This window comes from Diabrotica virgifera, chromosome 3, assembly GCF_917563875.1.
Source record: "Diabrotica virgifera virgifera chromosome 3, PGI_DIABVI_V3a".
NCBI classification, from domain to species: Eukaryota; Metazoa; Arthropoda; class Insecta; order Coleoptera; family Chrysomelidae; genus Diabrotica; species Diabrotica virgifera.
Window position 1 is genome coordinate 271,714,435 of NC_065445.1, and position 18,828 is coordinate 271,733,262.

Sequence of the window (18,828 nt, forward strand, 5' to 3'; positions counted from 1 at the left end):
CAATGTAAAAGTTATGATTTCGAACCACAGGCACATGATCAGGCACAGATAAAGTCACAGTTGTAGTTAGTGTGAACATTCCTTTCGGATCTTGATTTCTGATAAATCTTGAGATTTTGTCCTTTCAAAATGTATTAGTTGAACAGCTCCCCTAATAACACAAAACATTCCATGAATGTTCCTAGAATGTACACACAGGACATTGAAAACATTCCTGGAATGTCCCCAAATGCACACGAATGTCCCTGGAAAGTACCAGGAAAGTGCTGTGTCAGCATTTTAAATATTCTTAGAATGTTCTGTTGGAACATTCCATGAATGTCTACGAATGTTCTTTGGACATTCACAGTCTATTTTTTAGACTGAATGTCTTGTTGGAACATTCCATGAATGTTCTTTGGACATTCACAGTATATTTTTAGACTGAATGTCTTGTTAGAACATTCCATGAATGTCTACGAACGTTCTTTGAACATTCACAGTATATTTTTTAGACATTCACTGAAATATATCGTCAGTAATGTGACAATACCTCCTATATGTTTTTTCATGAGGTTTGCAGGAGACGAAAAACATTTTTTAAGGTCACTTTCTGGTTTCGTACGTATTCTGACTTTTTTTGTAGTAAATAGATAGTTGAATTTACTGCAAAACAAGTCAAAAAATATATGAAAACAGGAGGTGGCCGAAACAAGTTTTTAGTCTATCTTACAAATCTCTTGAAAAAAACAGATAGGAGGTACTGTCACATCACTGACGATATATGGCCATACCAAATAATACATCCTTGATAAATATAAACATTTTTATTGCAAAAAATCTTTACATACATTTTTTAATGTAATTTGCTGACATTCCTAAATATTATAAAAAAATTTGTCACATTTGCTTTGTACACCTTTCTTTTGCTTTTCGTAGCCACATATTCCGTTTCCTTTCTGGTTTTTTGTAGACCACTTCTCTCAGCTGATTCTAAAAGAAAATAAAATAAAAGGTAATTTTTCTATCCTTTACAATTAACAATCAGAAGAAATATTATTTACAGGTAATAATATGCATAAATAATAATAATAAAAAAATAAATATTAAATAATATTTAAATAAATAATAAATAATATTTAATAAATAAAATAATAATAATGAACATTTTGTATTTTGACAACGACATCCGATGTGGAAGTAGAAACCTTAATAAAATTATTTTTTCAAGTAAATTGTGGCTTATTTCCCCATTAGAATAATTAATTACAAAAAAGCCACAAAGAAATAGATTTTTCACAAACAAATAAGTATTTAGTATTCATTATATTTATTGTTTTTATTATTTACTTTAATGTCCTACTGGTACATTATTTGACAAATAATGACATTTCGAAGTCTGTTAAGTACGATATAACGCCCCTGGGCATTAAATTTAAATAATGACTTAGATACTGTCAAGTTGACAAATATCAACCTAAGTAAAACTATGGTTACCACAATTACGTTACTACTGTTACTGGTAAATGTACTTATTTAAAAACTAATCAATTCAAAATTCATTCAAATTTTTCGCATATAAAGAATAATTTAGTCAGGCATTAAACATTGAAGGCACCACAGGTATTATAATAATAACGCTTTCGGTCAACGTATATCCCTATAATACCCTTGGTACCTTAATAACTGTAACATAAGATTATACCTTAATTCTTGTTTTCGATTTCTGATGTTTTTATTTATTTACATTGAATATTAATCTGTTTTGTTGTATAATCTACTTCGCAATAATTATGTGATATATTTGACTTAAAATGAATTCAAAAATTTTTTGTAGTTTGGCAACAATGTCAACTTAGATCTCCGATGTAGATAATGAATTACAACAGTATCTATATTGTACAGACTGTATTATTAATTAGGTTATGCATATACCTGTGTGACATAAGCTATTGGAACAGCACAGTCTCTCAAACGAACAGATGAAAGTGAAGTTCTGTCAATATCTTTTTCTAAAAAGTGTTTTGAACATACTCCTCTATTAACAAATCTGATCTATACTTCATGTCTTCTTCGCAGGATCTTCTGGAAAGCTAAAAATACAAAATATATGCATTACTAAGCATTATTAACAAATTTTAGTTTTAAATAAAAAATATGATTAATGAACTCACAAAATTATTATAAAACAGCTTAGAAATTGTTTATTAGTATAGTCGGTTCCCCAAACTCAGACACAACTGGCTAGTGATTTTAGTAGGTAATTTTTTTTGTTTTTGGCCAATTTTGCCAAAATTACAGTAATTAGTACTGAGACTGAGTTTAGCAAATCGACTATAATATTCTGTGTATTCATTAGTTGGTACTGCATATTATAGTGTGTGGTCTACCATCCTATTTATAAAGGCATACACTAGCAAAAACGCAAAAAGAATTATTTTAGTTTTACAAATCCTTTTGTTATTACCTATCTCTATTTACTATTTTAGTTAGGAATAAGCGAAGTTTGTGGCTTATTCACAATTATTATTAAAATAATAAATGGATATGACCAATTATTAACTTATAAAATAAAATAATAATTCTTCTGATTTATGCCTTTTATTCACTTTGTTATATCTACGTTACTTAAAAGATTTTTTATGAATAGTATTATTAGGGTATTAATAGTATTAATTTATTTTCTGAAATACAGGGCATGCTTTCGTTTACATATTTGCATACTAACCTTTTAATCGGGCTTTTCATTCACAGTCATTTGTTTTGAGCTTCTGTCATAATTGAAACGTTATTCCTGCAGATTTTTTTATCTACATTTGTTTCTGCTACTCCAACTGCGTTAAAAACAGGACACCATTTTATGCACTATGTTAATAATACTATTAAAGCTATTATAAAAGTATCCGAATTAAAAAAATATTCTTAAAAAGCACAAATAATACAAACAACTAAAAACAATCCACGGCAAGGCAAGGTCGCCAAGATGAAGATGCCAAGATGGCCGAAGCGAGGTCGTTGGTTGGTCGTTTTTAGTCACGTGATGCCCTCTCAAGCGCCATGCACAAAAATATATGCACGGCGAATTTGAAAATGAACGCAAAAGAAATAAATATAAATGCCTCTCTTGGGTTTTGCATAAGTTATAAGTATTTTTTTTATTAACAAAATCGCATTCCAAATTGAATATTCGCGAACAATAATTTTTATTACATTTGTATGTTTATAATCTTGGGAAACTCTTTAAATTTGACATATTATTGCACTGTAGGCCTAAAATGTCACTTAGTTTGTCTGGTATGTTATAAGTAATGTTGTATCTCTTACACGTATGTATTATTTCGCAACTTAAAATATAGGAACATTGGTAGTATGTTCACAGAATGTCTTATGGTAACATTCCAGGAATAATTTAAACAGATGTTCACCGAATGTTCCCTAAATGTCCAGGACATTCAAATATTGATAGAACTTTGGTAGTACATTCCTGGAATGTTGTGTGTTGTTAGGGTCTCTGACTTCCATAAACCTCAGGTGCGGGTTTAGTTTTTAGCCGAGAAATGGATTGGTTAGGAGCTATTGCATGTTTTGGTGCAATACAAGAAACTCCACCCATGACGTAAAAAGTGTGGTATCCGTCGATTTTATGTACCGGGTGTCCCAATAAGAATGGCTCTCGGCCATATCTCAGGAACCGTTTATAGTAGAGCTTTGAAATAAAAAATTTTATAACAAAAGTTGCCTCAGGAAAAGCTTGGAAATTATTTTCATAATTGTGGGACCACCGCTAGAGGGTGTAATTGAATATCAAAAATTAAAAAATCTAAATTTTACAAAATTTTCCTAATGAAGGGGCACTGAAAATCCGATCATCGTATTCTTCATAAAATTCTACGCATATTTGATTTGACAAGTTTAGGTCTACCTTTGTAAATAAGAGGTGGGGGTGAGTGGGAACCTTGTTATGAAAAACTGGCTGTGAGTCCGGTTCTGCTTAATCAAATTTTGCAAACTTGGTCTTGTTGAAGACAGATCTTTTTCGTCAATGTAATAGTTATGATTTCGAACCAACTTACTGAGTAATATGCCAGCTAGAAGGCGTTATTTAATTTTTTTCAGAAATCTAGTGTTCCTTGGAAAATATTAAATACAAACATGCATTTTTAATACCATATTACAAAATTAGATAAAATTAGGAACAGAATAGCGAAAACCGCATGTTAATACCTTTTTTCTATCTCGAGATATCTTACAAAACGTGTAAATTTAAAAACATAACTGTTACTGTCACCGGTAAACGAAATAATTCATTAAAAGTAGTGTGCTATGGAAACAACAAAGAAACATTTTCCAGCTGTCAACGTATATTAGGTCTTTTCAACGCTTCTCATTTGTTTCGAGCCTCGTTCATATCTCGTATATTAATATTATACACGGATTATACGGCATATGACAGAGGCTCGAAACAAATGAGAAGCGTTGAAAAGCCCTATTACAAAGAAATAAAAACAACTATTTAGTGATGACATAAACGTTCAAATTTTTGCCCATCATTTTCGTTGCAAACATTTACTCTTTTAAGAGTAGATTGAACAGCAGTCTCAATTTCTGCTCTCGATATGCTTTGAATGGCGTTTAGAATTCTCTGGATAATGTATTCTAGAGTAGTGTATGATGGGCAACAATTTGAATATTTAGGTCGTCACTAAGTAGTTCTTTTTGTTCTGTGTTATATTTAATTTTAATAGTATTGTTTCTCTTTATATTGTTGTTTTAATTAATTATATTTTTATACGTTGACATCTGGAAAATGTTATTTTGTTTTTTTCCACAGCACACTACTTTTCATTAACTTAGTTTACCGGTGATAGTAACAGTTATGTATAAAATTTATACGTATCTCGAGATATCTTGAGATAGACAAAAGGTATCGACATGCGGTTTTCGCTATTCTATTGCTAATTTAATCTAATTTTATAAAGTATGATTAAAAATGCATACTTGTATTTAATATTTTCCAAAGAAAACTAGATTTCTGAATAAAATTAAATAACGCCTCCCAGCTGGCTTATTACTTATTAGGATGGTTCAAAATTATCACGCTTACATTGAAGAAAAAGATCTGTCTTCAACAAGACCCAGTTTTCAAAATTTGATTTAGCAGAACCGGACTTACAGCCATTTTTTCATAACAAGGTTCCCACTCACCCCACCTCTTATTTGCAAAGGTAGAGTTAAACTTGTTAAATCAAATATGCGCAGAATTTGATGAAGAATACAATAATCGGATTTCCAGTGCCCCTTCATTAGGAAAATTTTGTAAAATGTAGATTTTTTTATTTTTGATATTCAATTACGCCCTCTAACGGTGGACCCACAATTATGAAAATAATTTCCAGGCTTTTCCTGAGGCAACTTTTGTTATAAAATTTTTTATTTCAAAGCTCTACTATAAACCGTTCCTGAGATATGGCCGAGAGCCATTCTTATTGGGACACCCGGTACATCTCAAGATGACAACCAAAAATATTTACTGTATCATATTATTCTTACATTACTTATGTATATTAAAATAATTTTTTTTAAAACACCAAACTAAGTATTTTGCTGAATAACTATATAAACGTAATTAATTTTTTTAATTATAATTAATTCCCCACCTGATATATACAACCTTAAAAACGTTAGTAACAGTTGTTATATCATAGGCATGCAATAGTTGAGACATTGAAGATTGAAAATGAAAGTGTTTGTTTATTGGATACATGCATAAGGATACTTTTAAGATGACTGAAGATAAACCTGTAAGTACAATATTATTATGATATATTTTTGAGGTAAAATGTTGTGTTTTGTGTTAAAAAACGTGAGCAATTTTTGATATGCTACATATTAAGCTAATTTATAAACAAAATTGTGCTCTGTCCACAATAGAAACGGTGTTAAATTTTGTATGAGAATGAAATCTGATTTATCTAATTATCTACGAGGTCTATTTTTCCATAATTTCAATTTTTTGTGTCTGTCGACTCAGTCAAAGGCTATTTCAAATGCAATCTGTTTTTTTATGTTAAATTCTATTCGGATTTTGATCATTTGTTTTCTAACGAAAATATTGTCCCAACCAAATGGCACAAATTAAAAATAATTTTAAATCAATTTGAAATTGTCCTGCCCGAAATGTTGTAGGAATTTTAACTCTGCAGTAATGCGGTCGATTTTTGTCGCGGCCTTAGTACGTGGGGTCTAAGAGACCCCAAATTTCTAATTTTACGTTTTATGTATTTTTTGAAGTGTCATACAGTATATTACATTGTGTATACAGTATATTATATTTCTACAAGAAGGAGATAAGTTATTCTTGATCTTCTTCTTCCTAGCCTTCTATCGTCCATTTATGTAGATAGGGCTCTCCCAACTCCTTCCCTAGATTTCTATCCTGAGCAGCATACTTCCACTTTGCTCCGGCTATTGTTTTTATGTCATCTACCCATCTTATGTATGGTCTTTACTTGGTTGTACCCCTATGTAAGGTCTCCAATACTGTATTTTGGCATTCCAACGTTGGTATTTTTGTCTAGCGGTGTGACCTGCTCAATGGTGCAAACTCCATTTGAGTTTGGTAATGTTTGTTGTAATATCCTCGACTTTTGTTTTGATCCTACCAAGTGGTTCCTAGCTTTACGTATAAAACAATATTTTTTCTATTACTCGTCAAAAACGCCAGAAGTTTCAACAATTTTGCCGGAAAAAAAATAAAAATAAATAGAATATCAAGAAATAATCAGTAATGTAGGGGATCTTGCCTAGGTAACTACTAAAATAACAAAAAATAAAAGAATGTGTGTACTTTGTACGCACGTAAGAAGTTATACTTCTATTATATGATTTCAACGAAATCAATATACTTTAAACAGTTTCTCTACTACTTTCCAAAAAATTTTCTTAAAACAATACCAAAAATTAAAAAAACAATAGAATAAAACACACACAAACACATTGAAAAATGCCACAAATAATTTCTGAACAATAATTGTTGCCAAAAATTTTAATTAAATACGTATTTTCTGAAAAAAATTATATAATAATATACTTACAATCATATAATCTATAAAAAAAAATAAAAAAAAATGATATAACTTGCATTGGGCTTGAACCTACTTCCCGTGTATCCCGCCGTACGAGAGTCGAAGCGATTTCAAACTGCACCACCTTCGCGTATACGTCATGTGGGAATATACATAAACTGAACAACTTTTTGACATTTTGTTTATATGAATTTTTATTAGTTTGATTTTTGTCGAATTAAAATACAACAATATATAGAGTAGATAAGAAAACGATACATTAGATGAAAATTTGTAGAAAGTTTGTTCGTAATCAGATTATGTAAATTAAAGCATTGCCTACTAGGGGTATAGCATAGCAAGTACTAGGTAAGTTCATTATTTTTTTTTACATTTTCCAAATAGGTATGAAGATAATTTTTTTTATTGGAATACAACTGAAACATTTAGAATTACGTACCTGTGGCTTTTCAAAACTATTTAAAAAGTCACTATAATTATAAATTTGATTTTATTTCTGTCCTCACAACAATAAAAACTAATATATTATACAACATTTTTGTTTACCGATAACCTCCATATTGAACAATTATTGACACATCATTTCAACACCCAATCAGAGCCCGTATAAAGACTAATACCAAACTGTCGGTGTGCGCATGCGCGCAGATCAATATTAAATTCACCCTCAATCTCAATCGCGCCTAAAGAAGTATAACTTCAAAAAGAATGTGTGTGTACTTTGTACGCACGTAAGAAGTTATACTTCTATTATATGATTTCTTAAAAATAAATATACTTTAAACAGTTTGTTTTATTTTTTTTTAAACACCAAAGTAATTTTGTGCTTACCGCTTTCAAAAAAAAAATAAAAAAAGTATAGGATTGCTCCGGATTCGAACTCAAGACCTCTCGATCTCTGGCCGAATGCTATACCAAATACGCTACGAGGACTGTGTCTGTATCGGTTCGGACGTACCTAATGACAATTCACGGTAACAAACAGACAAGGTGAAGTATAATACACATACAATAAAATGTTTTAATAATACTCATCTTACTCCTGAGGAAGACAAATCCAAAGACACAAAAATTATAATAAATATATTTACTAAAAACACTAATATATTCTTTTCACGCCTTTTCTTGCACTGATATATTTATATATTTCGTCTAATTTACTAACCGTTGCACGTCATCCGCTTCATAGCCTGTGTCGTCGCATGATACCAACACGAAATATTTGGCGGTAGGTGTGTTCTTTTTAGAATCATTTTGCCGAGTACACTGGAATTACAGCCACTAGACATATTTTATTATATACGGGTAGAAATAATATTTGAAGATTTCTATTAATGTTAACCTAAAGAAGTACACAATAATATGTTTCATTTAATTTGTATAAATGGATTATAAAGCGTTTTTATGAAGCACATTTGTTCGGAACACACTGTAACTGTAATCGAATGAAGGTGACATTTTAGAATAAATTGGTAACATTTATTTGACAGTTGCGGTGATGACACTTCATATTTTTTTATATTCTTTACTATAAGTATCTGTTCTATTATATTTACTGTTTTTATTATTTACTTTACTATAAAAAGATCCTCTACTATAAAAATATAAATTTCACCTAATTTTATCACTACATATTTGGAATAATCGAGGTATCTGACAACTTTTTTAGTTGTTATTGTAGACACATAAAAGAAACCTATCGGCTTCTCCCAAGAGTTCGGAGCCGTTTTTTAATAATTAAACAATGCAGTGTAAAAACCCTTGCACTACAAATCTTAAATGATTATAACTTAATTATTGTTCTCTATTTCTTAAGTTTTTATTTATTTACATTGAATATTAATTTGTTTTGTTGTATAATCCACGTTTACAATAATTATGTGATCTATTTGATTTAAAATGGATTCAGGATTTTTTTATACTTTGGCAACTATGTCAACTTAGATCTCTGGCGTAGATAATGACGTGCAACGGTAAGTAAATTAGACGGACTGTACATAACTTGAAAGATTTAGCAACTAAACGCCATGCTGTCTGTGTGCGCATGCGCGCAGAATTATGAAATTGCAAGGCTGCAAAAAGGGCTTCGTTGAAAATATTGCCCGCAAGATCAAAGAAGTTATATGAGCGAGCATGTGCAAAATTCATGGTCAATCCAAGAATAAATGTAATTCGTTCTCAAAAAATGTTTTCATGGCGTAATTTTCGGAAGTGGCGCAATAAATGAAACCCTCAACAGGCAGCGTGGGCTCATTATTCTATGGTGAAAAGTGTATTAATTGCCACCAATAATTGTTGACGTCCGCTAGCGGGATAGAAATAGATTTTATCCCATGGGATAAAATGTGGCATTTCAGCAACTGACAAAAGGTGACAAAAATTATAACATTTCAATAATATAAATTATAACATGAATCAATGATAAACGCGACCGAGATGAAATACATGAGAAGAATAGCTGTAGTTACGAAGCTTGACAGATTTAGAAATGAAGATATAAGGAGAGAGCTGGAACAAGACCCGATAATGAGGTAGATCGAAAACAAACAAGCTGAAAATGCGAGAATTATCATAACGAAAACTTTGTTTATTTACGTATCTTAATTCCTAATATGGAAAATTGCTATTATGAAAAGTTGTTTAAAATTAATAATTAGAATGATATAATTGCACATTAAAACATAATTGATGATTGCATCATAAATCTTAGAGCATGAAGAGCTTTTTATAAAGAATAACTTTTCTTCGTCAAATTAAAAATAAATGAGTTATAAATGAAAATGTTGTTGGTATCCATAATTTGAGAAAAATCTTCAAATATTTTTTTTCCATTAGAAGGATGTAATTGCACATATCAGACCATAATTTTTTATTACAAACAATATTATTTCATATAGTCGGTTCGCTAAACTCAGACACAACTGGCTAGTGATTTTAGTCAATAATTTTAAATAATTGCTAAATAGTTAATAAGTACTAAACAATTAGAAATCCTGCAAAAATTGGCAAAAAACAAAAAAAAAATACCTATTAAAATCACTAGCCAGTTGTGTCGAGTTTAGCGAACCGACTATAATAACAATTTTCATTTCATAACGAATGGAACAGTCCATTTATCATTAAAAGGAGGCCGTATACTCGTTAAACCTTTTTAAAGCTGTTAATAAATGATTGCTTTTAAAATATACTCAAATTGTATTTTTGAACATCTTATTTATTTTATATAATAATTAAATTCACTATCAAATGTCATTGATATTTTATTAATACTTAATTTAAAATTTAGTTTGACATTCACGAAGTGTCAAACTCAAATGTAAATAACCTATGCTTTGCTTAACAAATCGAGATTAAAAAACTAGCCTACTTACTAGCAACGATTTTAGCTGAGGTGTAGTGTGTCGGCAGAAAATAAATGGATTGTGACGTCACATTTTAGACTTTTAAGTCGATTATCTCAAAGACGGTTAGAGATATCGAAATGCCGTTTTCAGATTTGGATTCAGAAGAAATAAACTACATAAGAATCCATCGATAAATCTGATTGGAGTATTGCAGGAGCGGCAACGCAATAACACACAGACTTTTGCGAATTTATAAACGAAAAGTTTTTGTTGACAATTGAGCTGGTTTGGCCACATACAACGAATGGAGCAAAAGAGACTAACAAAGAAGGTACATGAAGCCAAAATGGGCAACAAAAGAAAAAAGGGACGACCGAGGAAGACATAGATGGACCAGATCCAGGATATAGAGGAAAGGCGACACATGAGTATGAGAGATATGAAGAACCTGGCCACCAATAGAAGCGCATGGAAGAAATGGATAAGAGCCGGAACCCGACATCCGACGCCCTGAAGGGCACTAAGGATTACGAGAAAGAAGAAGAAGACAAGACAAGAAGCACTATGGAATAAAAGATGGACTGATAACCTACAGCGTGTTAGCAGTGACTGGATGCAAGCCGCACAAGAAAGAGACATACAATATATACTTATGGAAAGAGGTGAGGGAGACCTACATCCAGTGAAAGCATACAGGTTGATAATGATGATGAATAGTTTGATGAAACTAAAAAATGATGAACTTTTCTTAAGAAAAGTTAGACAAGATAAACATATTTATGGATTAAACCTTGCAACTGTTGTCGTCTGAGTATCGCTCATATCGGAGGAGACAAAGAATTTGTTGAACAAGATTTATTAGAGCTTTCATGTATACAGGGTGTTTGGTAAAGAATGGGCCATAGCTTAACCTCAGGTTCCTGAGGTTAAAATAGGCCGATTTAAGCTAACTTACCTTAGTACAAAGTTTATAATAACCGAGATACAGGGTGTCAAAGTTAAACTTTTTTTTTATTTATTATTGAATATTTCCTGACAGGTACGAGATAACAACATGAAATTTGGTATGTGGGGATTTTTGGGTCGAGAAAACTAAATTCCCTACCAAAAATTATGTATTACCCAGAAGGCGCCACATACGCCTTTCAGCACTCATTTATTAGGTTCAATTTTTTTTATCCCTCACTCTGTATAATTTTGACATTAAAATTTTTATTCTCCTATTAGTTTTACTTAAAAAAGGTATACTTCTTTTTTATCTCCCAACCGTTTTCGAGATAAACGCATTTTAAATCTGCGATACACCATCATTTTAAGCATAATAACATTGTAGTTCCACCCGAAAAATAACTTAAAACCATAATAATTGTGCCAGTTCTTAAATTTATGTCAAATTCCATTTGAAGAAATTTGCGATACATTTTTGGATAATTTTATGGTTTTAAGTTATTTTTCGGGTTTAACTACAATATTATGCTAAAAATGATGGTGTATCGCAGATTTAAAATGCGTTTATCTGGAAAACGGTTGAGTTTAGGGAGATGAAAGAAGTATACCTTTTTTAAGTAAAACTAATAGGAGAATAAAAATTTTAATGTCAAAATTATACAGAGTGAGGGATAAAAAAAATTGAACGTAATAAATGAGTGCTGAAAGGCGTATGTGGCGCCCTCTGGGCAATACATAATTTTAGGTAGGGATTTCAGTTTTCTCGACCCAAAAAACCCCCACATACCAAATTTCATGTTGTTATCTCATACCTGTCAGGAAATATTCAATAATAAATAAATAGAAAGTTTAACTTTGACACCCTGTATCTCGTTTATTATAAACTTTGTACTAAGGTAAGTTAGCTTAAATCGGCCTATTTTAACCTCAGGAACCTGAGGTTAAGCTATGGCCCATTCTTTACCAAATACCCTGTATTTGGTCTCCCCCTGTTGCTTTTCTGATAAAAAATTCTATTTGTATATTCCAATGAACGTGTTATATGAATGTTTAATTATTAAAATAAAAATATTATGTCTTAATTTGTATATATGTAGTATGTATGGTTACTAAATAAAATAACATCAATATTGATTAAATCATATTCTATGAAGACATTGACTTTGTTATTAAATTTTTTGATTGAAAAACTGGAACACCTTGAAACATACAATATACAATGGAATAGTTTACGGTCTGTAAAAGGTAATACTTCATACAACTTGAGATGTACCTATACAAAGAACTACAAATTAATCGCTTATTAAAGGGTATGAAGTAAAAATATAGATAAAATTAAATGAAGTAACCCATTCAAGATAGATAAAATTATTTATAGAACAGCAACGTAAAATATTGTTATATTGCATCGTTTTTTAATGTTAGAGATCATCAAAGATATTTTGTATCTGTGTTTTCCTCATCATTGTCTATCTTTTGGTAATGTTGATTGCATTTGTGATTTATTTTGTTGAACTTATATGAATCACAATATATTTTATGATTTATTTTGTTGATTCACACTGTCTGATAGTACCAATCTAATAATAGTCTAAGAGCTAGAGCCGAAAAATCATCGTCATAAGTAATATGGAGTTTGGCATGTGAAATGTGTCTATTGTATATTGATAATTATGACCCCTTTCAGGCTGACACCTCAGTGGATACAGGAGGTAGCAATAAGGGATGAAAGGGGAAAGTTAGTGTAGTATTTAAAGGTTTTCACCTCCTATTTTGTCAAACCTCAATCGATTTGCATGAAAATTGGTGACTAGTTAGAACATACCTCAGGAAATAAAAATGATTTGGTGCCAACTTGCACTTTTACCCTGGGGGTGGATACCACCCCTTCTCGGGAGTGAACACTATTTTATTAAAAATAACCCCACAAATCGATAGAGGGATAAATTATAAGTAAACTTTGTTACATCATGTTATTAAAATAAATCAATACTTTTTGAGTTATTAAAGATCAAAGATTTTTCTGTTTAAGAGCACATGCGTGAAGTTAAGGATGATAAAAAGAACATATTAATTAATTGTATGTTACTAAAATATTATTTTTATATTACAGTAAAACCTGTCAGTAACGGCCACTAAAAATGAAAAAGCTAATGGCCGATATAGAAAGGTGGTCGGTATTGCCAGTTTTTGTAGTCCAGATAAAATTGGTTTGGGGAATTTTTAAACTGGCCGTTAGTACAGGTGGCCGATTTTGGCAGGTGGCCGGTAACACAGGTTTTACTGTATTTCGATATTATAATTTTAGCAAAAGTGTATTCGAATATGTCAAATGTACCCATTATTGGACACCCCCAGTTTCTGGACATATTCAGTTTATAATGGAAAAAATATTCAATTAAATATCGAAATAATATAAAAATAATATTTGACTAACATACAATTAATTAACATGTTCTTTTTATCATCCGTAACTTCACGCATATGCTCTTAAATAGACAAATATTTGATCTTTAATAACTCAAATAGTATTGATTTATTTTAATAATACTTAAAATTTGTCCCTCTATCGATTTGTGGGGTTATTTTTAATAAAATAGTTTTCACCCACGGGAAGGGGTGGTATTCACCACCAGGGTAATAGTGCAAGTAGCACCAAATCAGTTTTGTTTCTTGAGGTATGCTCTAACTAGTCACCAATCTTCATGCAAATCGATGGAGGTTTAACAAAATAGGAGGTGAAAACCTTTAATGACTGCACTAACTTTCCCCTTTCATTCCTTATTGCTACTTCCTGTATCCACTGAGGTGTCAGCCTGAAAGGGGTCATAATTGTCAATATACAATGGGCACATTTCACAGGAAAAACTCTATATTACTTATGACGATGATTTTTCGGCTCTAGCTCTCCGTCTACTAGAGTAGTCGATGTCACAGAAACCGATGGAAACGGGCTAAAAGAAAAGGGGAAACGGCTGACACTTTCCTTCGGGTCGCGAACTTGAGGAACACCAGGCAGAGCGGTGGACGAGAAAACGACTACCTGAGAGAAACATGCAGTCATATCTATACCTAAGATAGTCAATCCATGCATTCTTTTTTTATGTGCTTCGGCTTTGATAGTTACTTCACCTTTGTTTTTTGGCCTCTTAAAATTTCCTATTGTTAGTTATTACTTCTTCTTCTTCTTCGTCTTTTTTCCATTATTATAAGTTCGCCGTTTTCGTCCTCCACAGCACTCTATTCCCCCAATCACCTTCTCTGAGGTCTCTATCTGTTACAGCATTTCCTAAGTTTTCCATCTCAATAGGTCTTTCTCTCCGTCTTCTTCCCGGCGGTATTAGTCCTGTTTTCCAATTTTTTTGTAATTATTGACCATTTTACTTTGTACTTCCAGTCTGTTCCATATTTCTTCTGTTCTTATTCTATCCCCTGCGGTAATTTTTAGACATCTTCTCATAAAGTCCAATTCAACTATTCGTATTTTGTTTCGTATTATTGTTGTCCTTGGTCATACTTTCGCTCCATATAGGCTAATATTCAGCACTATGCTCTAAAAGATCCTTTTTTTTCTTTGAATATAATGTTGCTCCATATCCTCGTGACTTGTTTTCCATGTGCTATTTTCATTTCTATTTTTTTCTTACAAGTACCATCTCCGCTTGTCATTGACCCTAAATGCTTAAAAGTCTTACAACTCTTAATAGTCTCATCTAAACTTAAATTCAAATCTGCAACCTCGGATGAAATAGATAAGTAGATATTCGGTCTTACACATATTTATCTTGAGTCTCCATAGCTCATACTCTTCCTTCAATTACCTTTCGTAGTTAATTGCATTAAATTAATTAACTAACAAAATTCTTTGTTTTAGATTGGGTTAGAGAATCCAGCTTTTGACCGAGGCCCGGCCGATCTAGAAAATGATTTAAAACCTGAACAATCTTCAGTAAGTATTAGAATAAAATTAGGGGAAAAAATAATGCTAGTCGCTTAGACCAAAACAAACTTTTCACAAAAAATAATACCTACATGGCCAACCTTGTACTGGCCAAAACATTTCAATTAATAAAAACAGAAAGCCGCGAGAATATCTGATTTCCTAAAGGATATAATAATCTGGCGGAATAAATACTATATATAGTATATGAGCACTGACAGCAAAGTCCGCATTTATAAGACATGTATTAGACCCGTACTGACATACGCAGCTGAAACAAGGGCCGAGACAACAAAGACCAAACAAATAATGACAACAACAGAGATGAAAACCCTAAGGTCGATAAGAGATATCACACTCAGAGATAGAATACGAAACGAAGACACATTAGAAGAGATAGGCCTTCAAGATGTATTGAGATGGACAAGAGCACGACGACGCATTTGGAGAGACCACGTAGATCGGATGAACCCTGAACGTATGGCGAAATGAGCGAAGACACAGAAGCCCAACACCAAGCGACCCATAAGAAGACCCAAAAAGAATGTGTGTGTACTTTGTACGCACGTAAGAAGTTATACTTCTATTACATATTATGTGATTTTAACGAAATTGATATAATGTACTTTAAACACTTTATTTATATTTCATTTAAATATTAAACGAATTTTAATACTTATTACTTTCCAAAAATTTTTATTAAGACAATACCAAAAATTTTAAAAAATAAAAGAATAAAACGCACACAAACACATTGAAAAATGCCACAAAGAAAAAATGATTTCTGAACGATAATAATTGTTGGCAAAAATTTTAAATACGCATTTTCTGAAAAAAATTATATAACAAATATATTTACAATCATAAAATGCATAAAAAAAAATAAAAAAATAAAAACTTGCATCGGGATTCGAACCCGCGAATTTGGGGACGCTTTGATTCGTAATCGAAGCCTAGACTCATTCATCCAATTACACATTATTTGTCACGTGGAAAAATAGGGCAACTGAACGTTTTACTGTTTGACAGTGGTTCTGAATTTACCTAATCAAATTATGTAGTTTGATTTTTGTGGAAGAAAATATTAAAATATGACAAAGCAGTAAGAAAACAATATATTAGATAAAGATTGGTAGAACTTTTGTTGGTAATCAAATTAAGTATGTAAATCAAAGCATTACATACCTACTAGATAAATAAATCTACGCCAAAAAATCATAATTTAAAAATAAAAATCGGACCTAATTTCGAATTTCTCTCTAAAATCCCCATTCTTGAGAAAATAAATTTATTCCAACCCAATCCAAATGTATAATTACAATATGATTATAATTAAAACTACTTACCAAATTAGAATGAGTTTTCCTTGTCCAAAAGTCCAAAAATATATATGAAAACTATTTAAAAAGGCAGTATAACTATTAACTAACTTTTGTTTGTTGTTTCTTTTCCCACAAATTTCAAAACGCAACAACCATAAATAATCAAACCACACATAGAGAAATACAAACAACATTCTTTTTATTTCTCTATGAAACCACAGCTGCGCTACAGTTGCCATATTGGATAATTTTTGACATGTCATTTGAACATCCAATCATAACAAAGTTATGATGCGCATGCGCCCGGATCGTAGGTTTTAGCATATAAAAATTCACCCTCATATCGCGCGTAAAGAAGTATAACTTCAAAAACGCTCTAACGAGAGCCGGAGCTCCGGATCGCAGCAGAGACTGTAACAAAAGAAACAGGATATAGTCCTATTAAAAGACGAAGAAGAAGAAAAATAAACGCCTTATCTTTTAAAAGGTATATGTAAAATCCCTAAAAAGGGTTATTTCAATTAATGGCACGGAAATTGAATAAGTATCCTACCTATAAATATATGGACCACAAGAAGAAGAAGCCCTTCCCATCAGGAAGAATCAATCAAACAACAGAGATAAACAGGAGAATAGGACTAACAGGAGCAGCTTACAGAAAACAGAGGAGTCTTTGGATCAGATATTTCCATTTGCGTGAAAAAAGGTCTTTGGTCAGTGTATACTCCCAGCGGCACAGAAAGCAATGGAAATATCACCGTTGAATATATCCCTCAAAGACAGAGTTTTAAATCAAATAATTAGGAAAAACCAAGACCAAGACCAAGGTGAAGGATATTAAGGAACAGAAGCTGATTCTATAACAGGCCAAGACCTACCAGAGGATCTAGAGCCAGTGATTATGATGAAGTTAGGAAAAAAAACTAATATAGTTAGGAGAAAAACTAATATTATGGACATCACAGTTAAAAGAATTGCACTGAAATGGAACTAGATAGGACAGGTCATTAGAATCAAAGATGATAGATGGACCAAGGAAATTTTAAAATGGAGACCTAGACACGATGCTTATCTTATTCGAGGACGTGCTCCAACAAGATGGTCGCCCGGCAATAAGCGCATACAGCACAACTGGATCAAAAGTGCTTAGGATCGGATGCATTGGAATTATTTAAGGGAGGCTTATGTTCAGCAGTGGACTCACAATGGCTAGTGATGATGAAAATGAAAAATTGTAAATGAAAAAAACCCTATTTCAATAACCTTATCTGAATACATTCACAAGAACTATTTTTCTTTTTTAGAATACGCAGCCTTTAAAAGCCGTTGAACGGTCTCAATGGGGAAACGGTAACGAATTCCTGATGTCGTGCATTGCAATGTCAATCGGATTGGGAAATATTTGGAGGTTTCCCTTTATCGCTAACAAAAATGGAGGAGGAGCGTTTCTGATCCCCTACCTCATAACCTTGACCGTGATTGGAAGACCGATGTATTATTTGGAGATGATTCTTGGTCAGTTTTCTAGTAGAGGCTCGATTAAGATGTACAGCAAGCTATCACCTGTGCTGAAAGGTAAGCCATGAGCTACATTTAAGTAAGTCTGCCGGCTGTATCTTTTTTTAAATTTATTGGTCCAGGTCTGCTTCTTCATCTTGTTCTAGTTATTTGTTGACTGCTATTATATATTATAATTTCAGGTTTATAACGTCCTATGCCTTGCGGTTCCCAGTCTTAATTCACATCTTTCGGCCCAATGTCCTGGTCATAGATCTCTCTCTAAAATTACCTTCTTCTATGATGGTGGTCTTCTTCCAATTTTGCATTCATGTCGCCCATCTCGCTGATTGACTAATTCTAAGATATTCCAGTTGTTGGCAGAATGTATCTTTTTCTTTTATTGATATATCTTCATTGGGAGCATATACACCTAATATAGTAATGTTGCACCTGTAAATGTTTAGAAAGATTTGTTAACTGTTTCCCATCAAATTTTTTCAAGGGGCTTTCTAAACTTTCTCCCTCTCGTTTGTAACTAAATATTTTTGTGGTCAATATCTCTAAATTTGTCTTACATCCTATGTGATCACTATACTCAAAGAACGAAATAGTTGGTAGGACATTTTTGCTTCTTCTTCTTAAAGTTCCTCTCCTATCGGAGGTTGGAGAGGGATCCAAAGTTGCCATCATAATGGCTATGGTCACTTTGT

At 32.0% G+C, this 18,828-nt stretch overlaps 1 protein-coding gene and 1 long non-coding RNA gene across 3 annotated transcripts in view; one reads left to right on the forward strand and one right to left on the reverse strand.

The window, feature by feature from the left end:
* Positions 1-791: 791 nt before the first annotated feature.
* LOC126882443 (uncharacterized) lies at positions 792-3,487 on the reverse strand. Its single transcript, XR_007697348.1, has 3 exons — positions 2,708-3,487; positions 1,915-2,072; positions 792-972 (listed from the first exon to the last, which is right to left on the reverse strand). It is a non-coding gene; the product is annotated as an uncharacterized LOC126882443 (long non-coding RNA).
* Positions 3,488-5,665: 2,178 nt separating this feature from the next.
* Positions 5,666-18,828, forward strand: part of LOC114325572 (sodium-dependent nutrient amino acid transporter 1-like) — a 37,149-nt gene continuing 23,986 nt past the window's right edge. Inside the window, exons 1-3 of one of the 2 annotated variants that reach the window (XM_028273666.2) lie at positions 5,666-5,780; positions 15,231-15,305; positions 17,923-18,193. In XM_028273666.2, coding sequence (XP_028129467.2) covers positions 5,742-5,780; positions 15,231-15,305; positions 17,923-18,193 — 385 coding nt within the window. In that variant the 5' untranslated portion in view covers positions 5,666-5,741. Of the gene's footprint in view, positions 5,781-12,633; positions 12,667-15,230; positions 15,306-17,922; positions 18,194-18,828 lie in introns of those variants that run through there. The other variant, XM_028273667.2, reaches the window with a different exon arrangement.